This window comes from Lepidochelys kempii, chromosome 8 (assembly GCF_965140265.1).
Source record: "Lepidochelys kempii isolate rLepKem1 chromosome 8, rLepKem1.hap2, whole genome shotgun sequence".
In the NCBI taxonomy this organism is placed as follows: domain Eukaryota; kingdom Metazoa; phylum Chordata; order Testudines; family Cheloniidae; genus Lepidochelys; species Lepidochelys kempii.
In genome coordinates this window covers 63,367,242-63,387,806 of record NC_133263.1, presented here as the reverse complement: position 1 = coordinate 63,387,806, position 20,565 = coordinate 63,367,242, and the positions used below count along the sequence as shown (strand labels likewise).

General features: G+C 40.3%; 1 protein-coding gene across 1 annotated transcript in view; it reads left to right on the top strand.

Annotated features, from left to right (window-relative positions):
• Positions 1 to 20,565, top strand: part of KCNT2 (potassium sodium-activated channel subfamily T member 2) — a 286,523-nt gene that overhangs the window by 231,801 nt on the left and 34,157 nt on the right. Inside the window, exons 22-23 of the mRNA XM_073358218.1 lie at positions 4,357 to 4,468; positions 19,578 to 19,679. Of these exons, the coding sequence (XP_073214319.1) occupies positions 4,357 to 4,468; positions 19,578 to 19,679 (214 nt within the window). The remainder of the gene's footprint in view (positions 1 to 4,356; positions 4,469 to 19,577; positions 19,680 to 20,565) is intronic.

Here is a 20,565-nt window from a genome sequence, read left to right as displayed (position 1 = left end):
GCAATATATACTGTCTACAGTGTCCCCCATATTGGTCTAGTTTATGAATTTTTTTAAAATGATATCACATGCCCAACTGAACAGAACAAGAGTGAACAGACCCTTCACCTTGGCATTCAGTAGGAATGTTGCTCATTTCTTAGCTAATCTCTCTTCATATTGAACATTTTGCCTTCACAACTAGCAGTCTTAGATGCAAATAGGTTACATCTGATGTTTGGGGCCATGGTTTTTTTTAATTAATTAATTTATTTGTTTAAGTTTTCTTGGGCTGATAATGGAGAAAAGTACCTAACACACTTTACATGTATTTCCTGAACCATATCTTTTCTTTGCAAGGTTAATTTTCATGTCAGTTTCCTATTGTGCACTACTTGCATAATATCTGCCTAACAAATAGCTCACCATTCCACAAGAACAGGACATTTAGAAACAGAAGTTGCCTCCATTGAGACAGAGGGACTAAATGATACAAAGAAAGGAATATTAATTGCTCTTAAAATGCATCCTGAAATAAAAAAAAAAATAATGCTGTATTCAAGAACCACCCTCAAGGTTTGTCTCACAGGCTTAAGCATTGCCTAAATCTATAGGCCAGCCCAGGATGATGACAGTTTTCACCACTGTAGACTTTGTGCCAACTTCAACAATGAAATTTCCTCTCTAAAAACTATCATAATTACATGAAGAGACCAATTTTCATTGAAGTTTTTGTTCCTATACTCTGTGTTCCTTGTAAAATATCACTGGCTACTGATGGAATAAAGCATCATTCCTCACCCATTTTATGGGACCCTCAACAACTAGAGTGCAATCGAGCATCTGGTGGCTTTGAGAGGTAGATCAATCTCTCAGACACTGATATTTCTTTCCATATAATACGACAATCCAGAGAGTATGCCTGCTTGTCCTAGAATGTGCACTGTAGCATGCAGTCAGACATGATAGGAGCAGTTTTATGGCATCAAAAGGCTAGAATTAAGAATACTAGCATCAATAGACTCTTTGAACATTATTCTTGCTTGATGTTATGAAACCAGTCAGTTGCTAAGTACCAGTTGAATGATTTTCAAAGTAGCTGAGTATCCACAGCTCCCTTTGACTTCAGTGCGAGTTTTAGGTGTTCAGCAATGCTATACAAGTCAGGCCAGAAGCCTGTAAGAAGCTGCTTATTTGTTGGTTGGGTTTGGGAGAGCCCAAACCAGTACAGTTCGTATCTGGATCCCAGTTTACCTGAACTCCCCAGGGATAATGATAGTGGGTTTGAAAATTGTTAGTGTTACAATTCCCTATTAATATATGGAAAAAAGGAAACCACCACCAATTCATCTTGCAAAAGTATAGTCTAATCTAAATTCTATTTAAAATAATTTGGAAGCTCTACTAAATAAGGATGATCTATATTGCAAACAGGATTTTTAAAAATTCTACTTTTCAAAAAGAGCCTAGGAGTGCTAGCCTATGTCTAACCCATTTAATATCCTTTGTTAAATCCCTTCCTGGATGCCTTAGTGCAAGTCCAGGCACAGCTCCAGGTACATATTCTGAATTTTGAGCTACATATGTATTGAAACTCACTGGAATTGGACACCTAACCACATCTACAAATACACAATGGAGAGGAAAGACAGTTTTGTGGTCAAGGCAATGGACAAACATTAGAACTGCATTCTATTCTCAGCATTACCACAGGCTCCCTGTGTTACCTAACTTGGAGAAGTCACTTTTGTTCCCATTTTCCAGTTCATCACCTGAAAACGGAGAATAATAATATTCCCTTCTTCCCACTCTTGGGAGGTCTTGTATTTACACTGTCATCTCATTGGGGCCTGGGCTGTCTCTTTCTATGTGATTATGCAGCACCTGGCACAGTACAGCCCTCTTCTCAGTTAGGGCCTGAAGGTGCTAATCTATTACAAACAATAAGAAGGCAGTCCTATAACCGCTGTCCCCTAGAAGTTCAGTTCTCCCAGGTTAATGCAGTTTACAATCAGTTTCTATCTATATGTTAAACACTTCTACATTAGGTACCTAAAAATGGGCCAAAAAGTCTTGAATGAGACAGAATGGAACACTTCAATTTTCTCATATGTCAGCCATATTTTCTACTTAGTAGAAACCAGATTGTGTTAGTATTTTGGAGACCATTGAAAACTGCACTTCGAAATTGTGGGAAACTGTGCCTCCTCACCTCTGGCACTTTGCTTTAGATGCATCCATACATTTCTCAGGTAGACAGCTGTTACTGACAATACATATGTAGCAAGGTGCTTAGAAGCACCTATGTAATACATCCAACACAGGGTTAAGCTATCAGTTTTGTTTTGTTTTTAAACGTGTGTTCAGGCTAGTGATAATGTGATTACTTCACCAGTGAGCAGGACACACAAGTGAAGAACAAACACAGGAATGATGTTAAGCAGCCCACTGCAACTTAATATTAAGTTTCACATTGGAGAAGAGCACTATCCGCCCATCTCCCCATACCAGGCATTTAGGTGGACCAAGTGTGGGGTTTACAGGACACTTCATATAGCCCACAACTTAAGATAGGCTCTCCACCGCTTTCCCCTAGCATTCAGCTTGCTCTGCTAAATCTTCTTTCCCCTTCTCAGCATGGTGAGAAGGTACCAAAGTGACAGAAGGTGAGAAGGTACCAAAGAGGGACCCCAGTCTGAAGGGACTTTAGGTCTGTAAGCCTGAGATCCACCAGCCAAATCCCATATGTCTCTTATTTTCTGGTCATTGGCCCTTGGTTATTTTATATGCACTGGACACTGGCTGCAGGTTGTGACAAACTAACTTCATGCAATTCCTAAGTTCTATACCTATTTAGCCTGTGTCTCCGGATTCTATGAGGAAGGCAAAAAACTCAGTAGACCAGTGTCAATTTGGCCCCAAGAGGAAAAAAAATCCATCCTGACCCCTTAAACAGTTAAGCAGGTAAACCCACAGCAACCTAAACACAGCTTCTTTACTACATAATTATGAGGAGGGATGATTCAACAAATAGAACCATAGAATCATAGAATATCAGGGTTGGAAGGGACCTCAGGAGGTCATCTAGTCCAGCCCCTTGCTCAAAGCAGGACCAATCCCCAATTAAATCATCCCAGCCAGGGCTTTGTCAAGCCTGACCTTAAAAACTTCTAAGGAAGGAGATTCTACCCCCTCCCTAGGTAACGTATTCCAGTGTTTCACCACCCTCCTAGTGAAAAAGTTTTTCCTAATATCCAACCTAAACCTCCCTCACTGCAACTTGAGACCATTACTCCTTGTCCTGTCCTCTTCTACCACTGAGAATAGTCTAGAACCATCCTCTCTGGAACCACCTCTCAGGTAGTTGAAAGCAGCTATCAAATCCCCCCTCATTCTTCTCTTCTGCAGACTAAACAATCCCAGTTCCCTCAGCCTCTCCTCATAAGTCATGTGTTCCAGACCCCTAATCATTTTTGTTGCCCTGCGCTGGACTCTCTCCAATTTATCCACATCCTTCTTGTAGTGCGGGGCCCAAAACTGGACACAGTACTCCAGATGAGGCCTCACCAATGTCGAATAATGGGACAAGAGGCTTGAGAAACACTAGGCCAGGGTTAAAATAAATAATTGTGGTCTCCGTGGCTGGCCAATGGGCAACAGAGCATGTGAAGGAGGGGCCTATCCCTCTATACTCTTTTTCCTTTATTCTAAAGTTGCCTGGCACCTTGCGGCTCCAATCCAGCATCTCATCCATTAACTCAATGGATAGCAATTTACATGCCTTTTAGATATGTATATATCTCTCTCAAGTCCAACTCTATGGGAGCATTTGATTTACTCAGCAATTTTAGTCACTGCTTTCTGAGCAAGTGTTAATTTCAGCTTTACATTAATAAGTACATTGACAGCTTGTATGGTCTGCAGACATTTACACAACAAGTAAACAGAGAAATCATGGGTGAATAATTGACTATAACCCTATTTTTGATATACTGGTAGTTAACATACTAGGACAACTTCCAATGAAGGTGCTGTCATCTTTAAATGTTTCCTGGGTTTCCTCTCTTTCCATATAGACTTGCGTCATATTGGAGATTAAGGTGTCAGCTGAAATGCTCTAGCAATTGCAGTAAATGTTTATTTTGTTAATATTTGCAAGCTCCACTTTTGAAAATACATTTGCTTCCCCTGAGTCTATGGAGAATCTTTTGTACAGCATTCCTTGCTATTAGTTATGAGTATTCTTGTGTCAAAAGCCAGAATTATCTCGCACTTCATTATAAATGTGGAGGTACAGATAAAGTACAGCATAATGCAAAACTTAACAGTGAATTACAATCATTGGAGGTGTAACTGTAACATTTCCTTAAAATATAGGTTGTTTTCAAGTCTAAGCATAATCACAGAACTAACTCACCCAGCCAATATGAGATTCATGCAGTTCAGAGCCAAAGACTGCTACTCTCTTGCGCTATCAAAACTGGAAAAGGTAAGGATACCTGCTTTTTATAACGGGGTTAAAGATTACATCAACTTGTCTTATCCCTTACTGGTTTTATGGTAGACTAGTCAGAACAGATTGAAACAGCCTGGAAGCTGTAGGTATAGGCATATCAGAAAGCTTTTTTTCTGAAGTCTACCTGAACTTTAATCTTCAATTTGGTTTCTATCTAGATTCATCAACTTTACAAAACCTAATTTTAGAAGTATTTGATTTATAGGCTGACACTATTCGAGGAAACATTAACTGTACCTTTTTTAAAAAATACCATCCAATATTCTAAGAGGTTATTAGGCAATTAATGTGCAAAACATTTAAAGTGACTTGAAACACTTAGAATATATGCACTTGCTTTACTATGCATACATGTACTAGTATAATGATAATAAAATATATTGTGCTTCAAGTCAATTTAGCAAGACTATAATTCCATATTCTGATAACCCAGGGGTTCTCAAACTTGATTGTACCGCAACCCCCTTCTGACAACAAAAATTACTACATGACCCCAGGAGGTGGGGAGCCTAAGCCTGCCCAAGCCCCACCACCCCAGGTGAGGAGGCCAAAGCCAAATTCTAAGAGCTTCAGCCCCAGGCAGGGAGTCTATAACCTGAAGCCCTCTGGCTTTGACCCTCGGCAGTGGGGCTTGGGCTTCAGCTTCGGCCTCAGCAAGGCTAATGCCAGCCCCAGAGACCCCATTAAAACACAGTCGCAACCCACTTTGGGGTCCTGACCCACAGTTTGAGAACTGCTGTGATAACCCATTGCAAAATCTTGGTATCTGTATTTTGCGTTTGCTTTGTTTTTTGTAAAAGTTGCCCTCCCAGGGGAAAAATGGAGGGGTATTATTTGATATAAAGCTAAAATATTTATCTTCAGTTTTGTTTAGGGCATATATCTGGTGAGCTTGGGGAACAGGGAGGTTAGACAGATAAATTCTGGTTTGCTCAGAACTGCATTTGATCAGTGGCTAAGCCAACGTCTTTTCCAAGTCCTGTAGAAAATATTTTGTCTACAGGAAGTATTCAGTGGAGCTGAGCAAATACACCTCTAACCAGATATAACGTGACCAGATATAACACAAATTCGGATATAACGCGGTAAAGCAGTGCTCCGGGGTGGGGGGGTGGGGCTGCACTCTCCGGTGGATCAAAGCAAGTTTGATATAACGCAGTTTCGCCTATAACGCGGTAAGATTTTTTGGCTACCGAGTACAGTGTTACGTCGGGGTAGAGGTGTAATTCATACTAACTGATTTATTTGGCTAATTTAGCTTCTTTGTGTTCAGTTATCTGTGATCAGTTTGAGGTTCTCAAATTTGCTATTTAAGAAGAGTCACTAAATAATTTCTGGAAATGATTCTTATCTCCAGATTTCTGAAAAAAAAAACCTTTTGTATTGTGGTAGCACCTAGGAGTCTCAGTAATGCACCAGGACTATATTGTACCAAGTGTTGTACAGACAGTCCCCACCTGAAAGCGCTTAATATTTTATATTCTAGTCATGCTGTGATAGTTTTGATTAGACAGGTCACCTGGTATCATTTCTATACCCTGATCATATAGCATAAACCTAGAATTAAACTTCTGGTTGTAAGAATAAGATGTTAGATGGGGTGGGATCTGAGTTACCCAGGAAAGAATTCTCTGTAGTATCTGTCTGGTGAATCTTGCCCATATGCTCAGGGTTTAGCTGATCACCATATTTGGGATCGGGAAGGAATTTTTCTCCAGGGCAGATTGGAAGAGACCCTGGAGGTTTTTCACCTTCCTCTGTAGGATGGGGCACAGGTCACTTGCTGGAGGATTCTCTGCTCCTTGAAGTCTTTAAACCAGGATTTGAGGACTTGAATAGCTCAGACATAGGTGAGAGGTTTTTCGCAGGAGTGGGTGGGTGAGATTCTGTGGCCTGTGTTGTGCAGGAGGTCAGACTAGATGATCATAATGGTCCCTTCTGAGCTTAGTATCTATGAAACATTCATTTTCTTTAAATATTTGCAATATTCACTTAAATTTTGCTGCTTCCTTCAACACTAACACAACTAACTAATACGACTGAAATAGTTATTATATGCAAGCAATCTGCACAAATCAAGACTTCAGTCACTCATTCAGACACCTCCTTGGGGATGACAGGGAACTGCAAAAACTAAGATTATTAAGCATTGAGATAGTCTGCCACCCACAGTTATGTCATATTGAGAATGAGACCATACGCTCTTCTGGTCAGGGATTGTCAAGTTGGATGCTGTAATAACAGAAGTAAAACTAATGCTTGGGTGAGTACCCTCATGAGTTATTGACCACTGGCCCCTGCATGAGTTATTAACAGAATGATAACCTCAACAGCTCAAAAGTGATACAGTATACGAAAACCTATGTTATACTGATGTGTACATGCCAAGATGAAAATTACAGAAAGGTATCTTCAAATATATTGAGATCCACGAGGCAGGTATTCACAGTGCTGGGAGGTTCTTGAGTTTCATATTATGGCAACAGTTTAATTGTTAAGACTAGCTCCATTTATTTTTCCACTCTATATTTCCTTTCCTTTGGGTCCCTGTTAGCTATTCATCCTTTTATTAGTGGGCTTTGTTTATTCATTTGCTCCCCATTTTGTTCATTTCTCTCCTTTCAGTTTGGGTTATGCTGCCTCCTTAGAACATTTCTCTCACCTATAAAGGAGGTTTGCCGCTGTGATTCTCTCAGACTAGCTCTTTCCCAGTGGTTTCTGCAAGAGTAAAGCAAGATTGGCTAGAATCATGCACCACTAGTATATCGGTATTGCCATATTAGAGCATGGAGTGTCTGTAGATAGCTGGAAATCCCTCAGGGATGTATTCCCATATAGTTTTGTTCCTTGGTGCCCTAGAACCTATAGAAAACTCTGGGCATACTCCAAGACTCCAACACATAGCTTGATGAAAAGGGATACTTACTAGGAAACTCATTACCACTCTTGGTAATGAGTTTGAAGTGCTTCTGCAGTAGTTCAGTGGGGATACAAATCAAGCGCAACTGAAGTCAGGATTGAACCTCCAGGTTGCTGAAAAGTATTGGAAAATCCAGGGCTACTCTGCTGAAACATTTGGTTAACTTACATGCACATGCAAACAGTTGTGAATAAAGGCTGGATACTGAGCAGCAATTTAATTAACTTCCTGTCCTAACTCTTTCAACATAACACATGAGTAGATAAATTGTCTCATAAAAATAACATTTCTTGCTTTATGGTTGAAGGTGCCTACAGTTGATACTATTTCCCATTCATTTTACTCTTAACAGTCACAATGGAGCATTTCACAGGTGGTGCTGTAGTTCATTAGACTTTTCAGAACTCCCTTTTGCAAAATGGAATGCAATTAAAACTTGAGTGAAAGTGATCTTATGTCGTCAAACACTCAGCTGTTTGCTACTCCTGGGCTACGTTCCCCATATTCAGATAGACTTCAAAGGCTGGGTTGTTGCCTTCAGCTAATGCTTATATACACACATGCAAAATTGACTTCACGGCTTAATGGGCTGCAGAAGCAAGAAATCTGATTCGCAGGAGAACTCCATCTGCTGTTGCAGCTGCAACTTTCATTGTTTTTTTAAAAAAAACCCACAATAACCAAACAATCACAGTTGGCATGGCATCAGACAAGGCAAGAGCCTTTTGGCCAGGAGAAAATAAAACAGATGAAATATGTTTAAACCATATGCCGGGAATCAAACACTATCTCATCTGATTGTCTTCAGACAAGAAAAAGGGAAGCGGCCATTTTACAGAATCCTCACTAGGACAAATCTTGAAACAAGGGGTAGGAAAGACTTGATTGAGGTTTACACCCTAATTACCAGTGATTTTCCATTAAACAAACTGTACTTATTTGCTAAAGAATTTTATACTTTATAAAATTACATAGTATAAAAGTACATTATACTTACTGAATAATAGGCAATGCATGTTTTCCTTTAATCAGAAAGCCAATACTATTTTAAAATAATTTATAAGATCATATGTAACCAACAGATACTCAGCTCTTCTCTTTTACCCTAAGAAACAAATTGAAATGGGTTTTGAGGGCTAAAAATCTATAGGGAAGACCTATCATAGAATATCAGGGTTGGAAGGGACCTCAGGAGGTCATCTAGTCCAATCCCCTGCTCAAAATCAGGACCCATCCCCAATTAAATCATCCCAGCCACGGCTTTGTCAAGCCTGACCTTAAAAACTTCTAAGGAAGGAGATTCCACCACCTCCCCAGGCAACGCATTCCAGTGTTTCACCACCCTCCAAGTGAAAAAGTTTTTCCTAATATCCAACCTAAACCTCCCCCACTGCAACTTGAGACCATTACTCCTTGTCCTGTCCTCTTCCACCACTGAGAATAGTCTAGAACCATCCTCTCTGGAACCACCTCTCAGGTAGTTGAAAGCAGCTATCAAATCCCCCCTCATTCTTCTCTTCTGCAGACTAAACAATCCCAGTTCCCTCAGCCTCTCCTCATAAGTCATGTGTTCCAGACCCCGAATCATTTTTGTTGCCCTTCACTGGACTGTCTCCAATTTATCCACATCCTTCTTGTAGTGTGGGGCCCAAAACTGGACACAGTACTCCAGATGAGGCCTCACCAATGTCGAATAGAGGGGAACGATCAAGTCCCTCGATCTGCTCGCTATGCCCCTACTTATACATCCCAAAATGCCATTGGCCTTCTTGGCAACAAGGGCACACTGCTGACTCATATCCAGCTTCTCGTCCACTGTAACCCCTAGGTCCTTTTCCGCAGAACTGCTGCCTAGCCATTCGGTCCCTAGTCTGTAGCTGTGCATTGTGTTCTTCTGTCCTAAGTGCAGGACCCTGCACTTATCCTTATTGAACCTCATCAGATTTCTTTTGGCCCAATCCTCCAATTTGTCTAGGTACCTCTGTATCCTATCCCTACCCTCCAGCGTATCTACCACTCCTCCCAGTTTAGTATCATCCGCAAATTTGCTGAGAGTGCAATCCACACCATCCTCCAGATCATTTATGAAGATATTGAACAATCCGACCCCTGGGGCACTCCACTTGACACCGGCTGCCAACTAGATATGGAGCCATTGATCACTACCCGTTGAGCCCAACAATCTAGCCAACTTTCTACCCACCTTATAGTGCATTCATCCAGCCCATACTTCCTTAACTTGCTGACAAGAATACTGTGGGAGACCGTGTCAAAAGCTTTGCTAAAGTCAAGAAACAATACATCCACTGCTTTCCCTTCATCCACAGAACCAGTAATCTCATCATAGAAGGCAATTAGATTAGTCAGGCATGACCTTCCCTTGGTGAATCCATGCTGACTGTTCCTGATCACTTTCCTCTCATGTAAGTGCTTCAGGATTGATTCTTTGAGGACCTGCTCCATGATTTTTTCCGGGGACTGAAGTGAGGCTCACTGGCCTGTAGTTCCCAGGATCCTCCTTCTTCCCTTTTTTAAAGATTGGCACTACATTAGCCTTTTTCCAGTCATCCGGGACTCCCCCGTTCGCCACGAGTTTTCAAAGATAATGGCCAATGGCTCTACAGTCACAAACGCCAGTTCCTTTAGCACTCTCGGATGCAACTCATCCGGCCCCATGGACTTGTGCACGTCCAGCTTTTCTAAATAGTCCCTAACCACCTCTTTCTCCATAGAGGGCTGGCCATCTCTTCCCCATGTTGTGATGCCAAGCGCAGCAGTCTGGGAGCTGACCTTGTTCGTGAAGACAGAGGCAAAAAAAGCATTGAGTACATTAGCTTTTTCCACATCCTCTGTCACTAGGTTGCCTCCCTCATTCATTAAGGGGCCCACACTTTCCTTGGCTTTCTTCTTGTTGCCAACATACCTGAAGAAACCCTTCTTGTTACTCTTGACATCTCTTGCTAGCTGCAGCTCCAGGTGCTATTTGGCCCTCCTGATTTCATTTCTACATGCCCGAGCAATATTTTTATACTCTTCCCTGGTCATATGTCCAACCTTCCACTTCTTGTAAGCTTCTTTTTTATGCTTAAGATCAGCTAGGATTTCACCGTTAAGCCAAGCTGGTCGCCTGCCATATTTACTATTCTTTCAACACATCGGGATGGTTTGTCCCTGTAACCTCAACAGGGATTCCTTGAAATACAGCCAGCTCTCCTGGACTCCTTTCCCCTTCATGTTAGTCCCCCAGGGAATCCTACCCATCCGTTCCCTGAGGGAGTCGAAGTCTGCTTTCCTGAAGTCCAGGGTCCGTATCCTGCTGCTTACCTTTCTTCCCTGCATCAGGATCCTGAACTCAACCAACTCATGGTCACTGCCTCCCAGATTCCCATCCACTTTTGCTTCCCCTACTAATTCTTCCCGGTTTGTGAGCAGCAGGTCAAGAAAAGCTCCCCCCCTAGTTGGCTCCTCTAGCACTTGCACCAGGAAATTGTCCCCTATGCTTTCCAAAACTTCCTGGATTGTCTATGCACGGCTGTATTGCTCTCCCAGCAGATATCAGGAAAATTAAAGTCACCCATGAGAACCAGGGCATGCGATCTAGTAGCTTCCGCGAGCTGCCAGAAGAAAGCCTCATCCACCTGGTCCGGTGGTCTATAGCAGACCTCTGTATATTTGACCTGACTTTTATACAGATGTACTTCCCCTCTGCCCCCATCTCATTTGGAATGAGGCATATTTCCTCCATTATTTTTTACTACTGTTTCATTTATAAACACAGATAATTATATCTGAAATAACATGAGCCAGTTAGTTTGCAGTAGTGACATATGGGCTGTTTAAAAAAATCCAAATATTGTTAAAGCTGCATCTGTACTTTGGTGTCAATTCATTAGCTTCAATGGAGCTGAAATGATATTCATCTGCTGAGAATCTGACCCTATATTTTAAGCTCATCTCTGTGGAAGAGTTCATCTTTGAATTCTTCTCTCTTCCTCTTCATTGCTTTGTATCTTAGTACAAGTTACAAACTTTGTTGCTGTCCTTCACTGTGATTTTTAACCAATAAACCAATAAATTTTCTCCTTTCCCACCCTTCCCATGCTAAAGGTTGTTATGTCTCCCTTATGAAGAATTGAAGTCTAAATTTTAATATCAGGAATTCAGTAAAGTGCAAATATATACTCCCCAAAGATTATAAATGAGATAATTCTAATTATTATTTTTCTGGGTTCTGGATCAGTCTCAAATACAACATGAGCAGTTACCAAGGCTGTCAAACAGAAAGGACACTTTACTGTTCCTCTCAATATGCCAGCCATTCTGTCAATACTATATACTCTTGTATAGCCCCATAGTTGTGTCCCCTTCCAGGTTCTTGCATCTTCCTCAGAAGCATGGGGTACTTGCCACTGTTGGAGTCAGGTTACTGTGCTAGATGGATAAATGGTCTGATCAAATGGAGCTATTGACATTGGAGAAGGGGGCATACCTCAAAGGCCAGATCCAGCCCTACATCTCTCTATGCCACTGGGTAAGTCTGCACTGGAGATGGGAGCTACAATTTCCAGCTTGATTAGACATACTCGCACTAGCTCTAAGAGAGCTAGCATTCTAAAAATAGCAATGTAGCCATGGCAGCACAAGTGGCAGGAGGAGCCAGCCACCAGAGTACATACCTAGAATCTTGGATGGGCTATTACTTTGGGCAGCTAGTCCCTCCCACTGCCATGGCTACACCTCTATTTTTAGTGAACTAACTCAGCCAGACCTCATGCAGGACTGGAAATTATGCCTTCCCTCTTCAGCGTAGACATACCCACTGACACAATGGTCAGCGCAGCTCCTTTAACACCACACTAAACAACACTTAAGTGATAATGTCATGACATATGAGAGAGAGAGAGAAAGAAATGGAAGGAATTTGGTCCAAATATAAACACAGGAGGAACGCAAAACCGAGAAGTAAAATGTCAAAGAATAAACATGGACTTTCTCTGAGGAAAGTATTGCTGAAGGTTAAGGGAAAGCTGATGGGCACGACCCACTGTGAGGGAAGCTTCCTAGCTTTCTAGTTTACAACGTAAAATACGTAGAGAAAATATTAATATAGTGATGAACTGTTTCTCATCTTACAAAAGAGTGTCTAACAAAGATTCAGAATTTCCTAGCCCGGAGCGCAGAGCCACTGACAGGAGACATTCATGTGGAGGAGACAACTAAAGGAACATTGAACTTGATCCATTGATGCATTTTAACACGCAATTTACAGATCTATGGGTGTTTGTAGTTATACAAGCCATGCTCATGCCAGGCTCTTTTCTCGTGCCCCTAGATGAACAATTCCATAAATATTTATGTTGTCCCCTTTCCCATGAAGTAATTCCAAAAGTCTCATTGGGAAAGCTGCTGAGCACCACACTTATTATGAAGCAACTGCTGGTGACACTCTGATGTCATTGTGGCTTGTACAGCAGCAGAATTCTCTGGAAATCCCATGAGCCTGAAGATAAAACATATCCTAGGCAAAATATGCCTGAGTGAGCATTTTATTACTCACAAATCTCTTAAGCAAAAGTAAAGAAAAGCAAGCTGGTAATAAGAAGCAGAGTAGAGATGGAAGATGAAGGATTTAAAAGAAAGAGGGGAGGGGGGAAACACATTTACAGTCCCCCTCCCACACTTACAAGCTCCTGTTTTGAAATAAGCTGGGCAGGAATAACAAAGATCCTCTCCTACCTCTTTTCAAAATTGAAACATCAGCCAAAAAATATTCCCAAAACATGGCATGTCTTCCCTCCCACCCCACCTTGTTGCCACCAAAACAGAATCCTCTACAAATTATACTGAGCAGACAGAAGGGTACAATTTATACCTTCCATTTGTTTTCTGCTAGGCGATTGAATCCAGAGCCCATACTCTTTGTAATATTTTTGGCATAAATCTAAAAAGTTGTATATAGTTTATATAATTTAATTTCATGAAGAGTAAATACCTATATCAAAGTAGTAAATGAAAAACAGTCTTACACTTTAAGCACTCACCTATAAGATATATTTCATAAAAATGAACATGAAATCTCCTCAACTCTATTCCACTATACTAAAGATGAATATCTAGCAGCATGATCAAATCTATGGGTCTGATCCTCAAAACAATTGCATGAGTAGCCCTTATTCTTAGGCCTAGTCTCATTTACCTCAATGATACTATTTGTGAACGGAAGGACTGCTAATGTAAATTTTCAGGATTAGGCCCTGTATATTTAATCAGAAACATGCAGCTACTAAAAATTCTTTACTAGTGTTAAAAAGTGAAGTATCTGAAAATAAATGATTATCATGAATACATCACAGAAGGAGCCAATAGAGATGTTCCTGAGAGCAAATTTTAGTAATGATTAGGACTGCACAGTAAATGCTTCCAATCCTGGCCAAAACCCAAGCCAAATCAAAAGTATTTTTTGTAAGTGAGATTGTGTCACTGTCTTTTTTCAGTGTTGGAATTTTCAGCTCACAAGCTCTATTTACTTCTAATTCTCTTTTTATCCTGAGATTCAAGTCACAAATTTACTATATCAAAAAGATTCTTATTAACTACAAAGGCTAGATTCAAACTTCCCACAAATCTGGAAGATAATGGGATAATAATGTGGTTTTGGTTCAAGCCTGTTATTTAATAGTAACTTATTATATGACTTGTAGCCTTTCAAACTAACCTGCTTGCTTGCATATTTGGTTTATTGTAATAGGTTTATAGATTTATATTAAAGTAAGTTTGGCTGTAATGCAAGAGACCTACAGGCCAAAAACCTGTATGTTAAGCTAAGGCAAAGTTAGCATATCTATATTAAGACCTTTTACCCAGAAAAGTAAAGTTGACATATATCTTGTTACCTACATAGATGAGTGTCCACGCATATGTCTAAGACCTTTTATCTAGACCAATAGACAATGGAAGAATGGCATAGGGTGGTTTTCAATTTGTACCCACAGACTTAAAAGGTACACCACAAGGAAACTTATGTGCGTATGTACATGTCATCAGTATGCACATACATACTAGCCTATGGAGTAAGCATACCCTAACATTTTGTGGGTGAGGAATGAAATTTGGGCATAGGAGGAAGGATTTCCAGCACTTGTGCCCTATAAAAGAGGTGACCCACCTCGCCAGAGTACTCCACTCTATCTTACTTACTTTTACTCACTCTTTCTATTTTATTTTATTCTATCTGCCTACTATGACTACTACTATAAGTAGGCTATAATTGTTCTTCTTAAATTTTAAGTTTCAAGGGAACTAGGCTAAGCTTGGTTTTCCTAAGTTTTATTCTTATTTTGTTTATTAGGTTTTGATTTTAAGTTTAAGTTAGTCAAGTAAACCCTAAGTTAGTTCTGATAGCTCTTAGTATTAGTTTCTTCTAAGCACTGCATCTCTCACTCAAAAATTGAGAAACCTGAATTGCAAGGCTGGTCCTGTGTCTCTTACCACCAGGTTATCAAGGAAGGGTGTGAGTATACTAACCAAAGCTTTGTTGCATATAATCCTATATTATCATATGTATCTTTTGAATAGCAGTAATGCAATTGTAACTTTGTAACTCTGAGTATTTTACTATTTACTTACTATTATTGATTTTAATAAAAAGTCTTTAAGGCTATATCTGTCTCAGTGTGAGTTTCTTATCATACCCCCCGAGGGTCCTTTGTAAATTCTGTGGATTAAATTAAATTAAATTGATAAATTAAATTATTATGAATACACCCTACATCAGGCTACAGACTAGATAGATAGTATAGAATAGAAGAGGAAGAGAGCTAGAGTAGAAAAAGAATACTCTAGCGAGGTGGGTATACTCCTGGCTGGCTCACCAGTCTGTAGCCTGATTTAGGATGTACTAACAATATTAATTTATCAATTTAATTCTTATTTAAATTAATACTATTAATAATAATAATTAAGTATTATTAATAGTATGGGTTTTAGGCTCGCCAATCTGTTTGATCAGAAGATAAAAAGTTCTTGTCCAGAATCAGGCATCACAGAATTTACAAAGGACCCTCAGGAGCCAACGCTAAGTGTGTGGAAAAATAGGCTTACTGTTGGAACACCTTCTCATGGCTGAGTATAGGGTAGCAGGTTTATTTTCTCTCTAATGCCCCTGTCGCTGGTTCATCTTGTCCAACAGTGAATTCTCTACTTGCAACTGAGTGCTCCTGTGAGGTTATGCTTTAGTCCCACCTCTTTTGGAGTAACAAAGTCCAATGACCTTACAAAAAAGTATTTGATTACAACTCTGGGCCCCCTGATCCTCATATTTTTCTCTCAGAGGCTATCAGCACTCCTTATCAAGGGCTTTATGTCATCTTCCCCAATAGCTGGTAGGGTAATCCAGACCCTCCTGCTATACTGGATTCTAGTCCAGGGAGCCTATAGCCAGCAGCCAAGGTCTGAACCATCAGACTCATTGCTTCCACCTCCCTGGACTTCTTCCTACCATAGCCCATCAGCAGGATTCTCTCATAGTGTCTAAACTTATCCTTTTCTCATGGCCAGGACTCCCCTCTGGAATTCTCCCAACAAATTCCCAAAGTATAGGTACAAACATAAATCCAGTTTTACCCTCCTCAGGTTTGATCTTTCATTCTTTTCTGTTCTTCTTTCATTCTTTTCTGTTTTGACCATCTCCCAGGGGTCTCTCCCTAGAACACCAAAGCCAGCCCCATTACAATGGCTCACTGCCAGAAGTTACTCCACCTCAATGACTGTTTTATGTCACTCCTAATCTCCTACCAGACTTTGCTACGTAGAAAAAAATTCCACAGCCAACACTCCCTGTAGGGATCCTCCTTGACCCTGCCAGTCTTCCCCACTTACTTATCACAGAAGGTAATAGCAGACTCTCTCTCTGCAATCCCCTTCTAAGTTGTACTTCCATTATTTAGAGTCACCTGCTCCTTCCCCAGCTGGGTTTCATCTTTAATTAATCCTGGCATATCCTCCAGGTGCAATCAGGTAGCATAATTGGCCTCTCAAACCCATATTTATTCTTTCAGCACCAGGATGATGCATATACCCCACTAGAGTACTTCTGCTCATTCTACCTTAAAAACATTTATACCTGGGAACTAATCTCCCTTTAAATGGTTTTCATAGCTGCTGTGTTTCTAATAATTATGGTCTTTAAAAATAGGAATGAACTCTAGGCTACGTAATATATGTTAGTACCAATACTTCCTTTGCTCAAAGGCATTTGCCACCTTCTATGAAAATACATCTTTTAGAGATTTTTTTAATCGTGTTTTAGATTTTAATAGAAAAAATCTTTGTGTGATGGTTAAAACACATATAGAAAGGATATTCTCTATTAGAATAAGTGGGGTTTTAGAGTAACTTCTATAAATCCCTTATGTTTTCATCCATTACATAGCACTTCCCCATAAGGCTAGACCTACTATTTTAAAGCTTAATGTTCTGGCCAAATACGCATAAGGACTAGGGGAGCAGGAGGGTGCAGAGTTTTATCTGCATGTTCATTTCCCTTTGACCAACTTCCTTATGGAAGTGCTTGAATGTGCATACTAACTGTGTATAGAGCCTAATAACTCTGTCATTAATGGATAAATCGTTGGCCCTGGTCATGTGGGGTGAGCAGAGATGGGAGGTACTGAACCTTATCTGAGAGGAACAAGATTTTTTGGGGGTGGGGGTGGTAGTGAGGTAAATGCACAAGTGAATTCATTAGCTGGGGAGGTCTCTAGGGAGATAGCATGGACCCAGCCAGTTCTGACAGTGGAATAGGGACCAGTTCAGGGAGCCTTTGCAAATATGTGTACTGTGGAGAACACTGGACAAGTGGAGTGGAAACCAAGACCAGCTGCAGTAGTTGAAGACCGAGGAACCTGACCTACTCTAACGATGACCTATTGTAGGTTGTTTGGGATGGCCACTATAAAAAAAATGAATATTGACAGCTGCAGCTGGGGAGACAGCAATTTTCCATTATACTCTTTATCTCCCCCTTTCCATCCCCCCAACATGCTCATTCTTTCCCTTTATGCACCCAAAGAAGTAGAGAAGAAGTAGAGCATCTGTTAACACTGCTTCCCAACGGCATGTCACAACAGGAGATGTGCACATCTCCACAGAGTTTGTGTAGCTTGGCACTTCTTCACACCGGTGGGCAAAGGAAGCATTTTGCCTCAAGTACACACAATTCTCTGCATGTAGACTGGTGACAGAACTCCTGTAGAAGTTAATGTGAGTTTTGCATGTGAAAGAATTGCAAGCTCTGGCAACCAATCATTTAAGTGTCTGGGAGGTTTCATTTGAACCAAGTAATAAATTGAGGTTACATCTCAGTGTAACTGGACAATCAAAAAATGTGCATGAGTTTTCACTAGAACTATCAATAAATTATCTGTTTGCCTCAAATCTCGGTGGACAGAAAGAAAGTTACAGTGACACTGATATTTCATTATTCATATAGCAGATGAACACTTGAACACTAGTCAACTGGCACGCTCTGATATTAGTACCACAGTAACATCTTTGCATTGCTATAATTTTAGGAAAACAATGGATTATTAGTTGCATTTGGAGGTGGGGATGTTATCTATGTTGTCACTCTTCATTGCTTAATAACCATCTAGGAGCTAGTCAAATTTAAATTTAATAAAGATAGTAAGTTTGGCATAAAACTCTGTATTTTCCTCATTTTAAAAAGAAACAACAAGTGTTAAAATTAAACAATGTTGAGTCCTTGTGGCACCTTAGAGACTAAAATTTATTTGGGCATAAGCTTTCATGGGCTAGAATCCACTTCATCACATGCATGGAGTGGTAAATACAGTACCAGATATGCATCTGATGAAGTGGGTTCTAGCCCATGAAAGCTTATGCCCAAAGAAATTTGTTAGTCTCTTAGGTGTCACAAGGACTCCTCATTGTTTTTGCTGATACAGACTAACACGGCTACAACTCTGAAACCTCTAAGAATGTTGTCAGTCTGCTTTAGCTCAAAAGGAGCCTAGTTTTTAAAATAAATTCCACTGATGTCATATTTTAAGTGATTTTACTAGATATGTTAAACTGGAAAGAATTTTCCTACTTTGACTTTTTTTTTATAGTGTTTATACAAATCAACATGTATTCACAACAAAAATGTCAAACAATGAAAAACAGCAGGGGTGACAGCATGAAATTCAACATGAGTACATATAAATGACACATTGGTTCCAGCAGTCTGCCATTCTGCAGGCAAATGTGTCTGTTTAACTTGGAAATTTGCAGAGTATCTTTACCACACTAACCCATTGTGCATGACATCTGTTGGATTGAAAGCCTGCATTTCGTTTATCACTGATTTCTTGAAAATGCCTCAAACCTGTTAGCGCTCTCCCCCCGATAGCTGGGGGAACAAGCAGCAGCAAGATCTAATGTAGTTTATCTGTAAAGAAAGAGGAAGGGGGGAGGGAAGAGAGCATCACTGTAATGTTTCTATGCTTTTGCTGTTTCTATTTCCCTTCCCCAAAGGTATCAAAACAGCAGCCTCTGGCCCCATCTAGCTTCCACCTCCTCTTCTTTCCCTGTTCAGTAACCTCCCAACCCCTGAAATAGAACCCTATTATTTTCTTTTTAGTGGCTCCCTGTACAAGCCTCAGACATCAGAAAAGGGAACTTCTAAAAGGGTTTGGTGCCTCCTCACTAGATACAGTGGGCCTGATCTAAAACCCATTGATGGCAACAGAAAGACTCCCATTGGATTCAATGGGCTTTGGATCAGGTCCAGTATGAGTAGCCCTGTACTTCCCCTCTCTCCCAAAGATGGAATTACTCACAAAGGGTCTGATCAGACAGGCAGATCTGCTAGCATGGACCCATCGGTCTCCACACAGGTGCGGGGATCTCCACTAGCAGGATGAGAGCCAGGCAACATATCTAACAATCAGGCCTTTAATAATTGATTCTGACACCTGTAATTTGCTATGTTTTTGTTTCTATCTGTAAACACAAATGAATGACTACCCAGGGAGAGTAAATTTTACTTTTTGGTTGCTACAGTTTGTTCCAAGGAAGCACCAATGTGACATTATATACTGTGTTTTTTAAAAGAAAAAAGGAACCTCTGAAATTATTTCTTTATTTCTAACCTTTGAACAGAAAGAACGGGAGAAGGGTTCTAATCTGGCATTTATGTTTCGACTGCCTTTTGCTGCTGGAAGGGTTTTCAGCATCAGTATGTTGGACACCCTCCTGTACCAGGTACTGTACATGACAACACCTAATTTTCTTTAACATATGCTTTATCACAGCATAGATTTATATTTAATTGTTAGATGAGCCACTTTGTAATGTTTTATTGTATGCTGGCTGATGTTTTATGTATCGGGTTATTATTGCTTTACCTTTAATATATGAAAAACAAAGTTACTTTTAAAGTAGTGTAAGGAAAAGTTTTATTTTCTTTACAGTATTACTGTTATAGAATGATTTTTAGTAAAATGTTAACATTTTAAAGACATTATTTTAAGCATGTAACCCTCATGAGATTAGACAGATGATTCTGCAACTAGGGCTTCATACAGTGGCACACTGTGAATGTCCAGGAATCCACCCACACAGAACCAATTGCAGACCTGAGGCCATATAGGCCCAAGTTCTGGTTGGCCCTGTATACTGAGTGCACCAGAAAAGTCATCAGAAGAACAACAAATAAAGGCTCATTTACTACACTCAGAAATATTTCCAATCCAATAAAAAAATCCAATTAATAAACCCCAAGAAAGAAAAAGAGTGTTTCACCAGGTCCCATGTCAGAGCTGCAGAAGGGAATGCCAAGACAGAGCCAAGAGGTCATGTCATATGCTCTGGATGTTAGTGTCTGTTCACTCACTAGTCCAACAGTGATAACGCTCTATGCAAATTGTTCCTGCTCTTCACCCTGAAAGATTGCACCTGGAGCTCTTCACAGCCAAAGTACAAGGGACATTAATAATGGATACTATAGGCATGCACTCATCTAGATTATGCCATTTACCGTGTAGTTGCCAGCTCTTGGCTTGTAGTGTTCTGCTTTACAAAGTCAGATCCTTGTCCTGCAAATGACTGACTTGACTCATCTGAGTAATCCCACTGAAACCAACAGAAT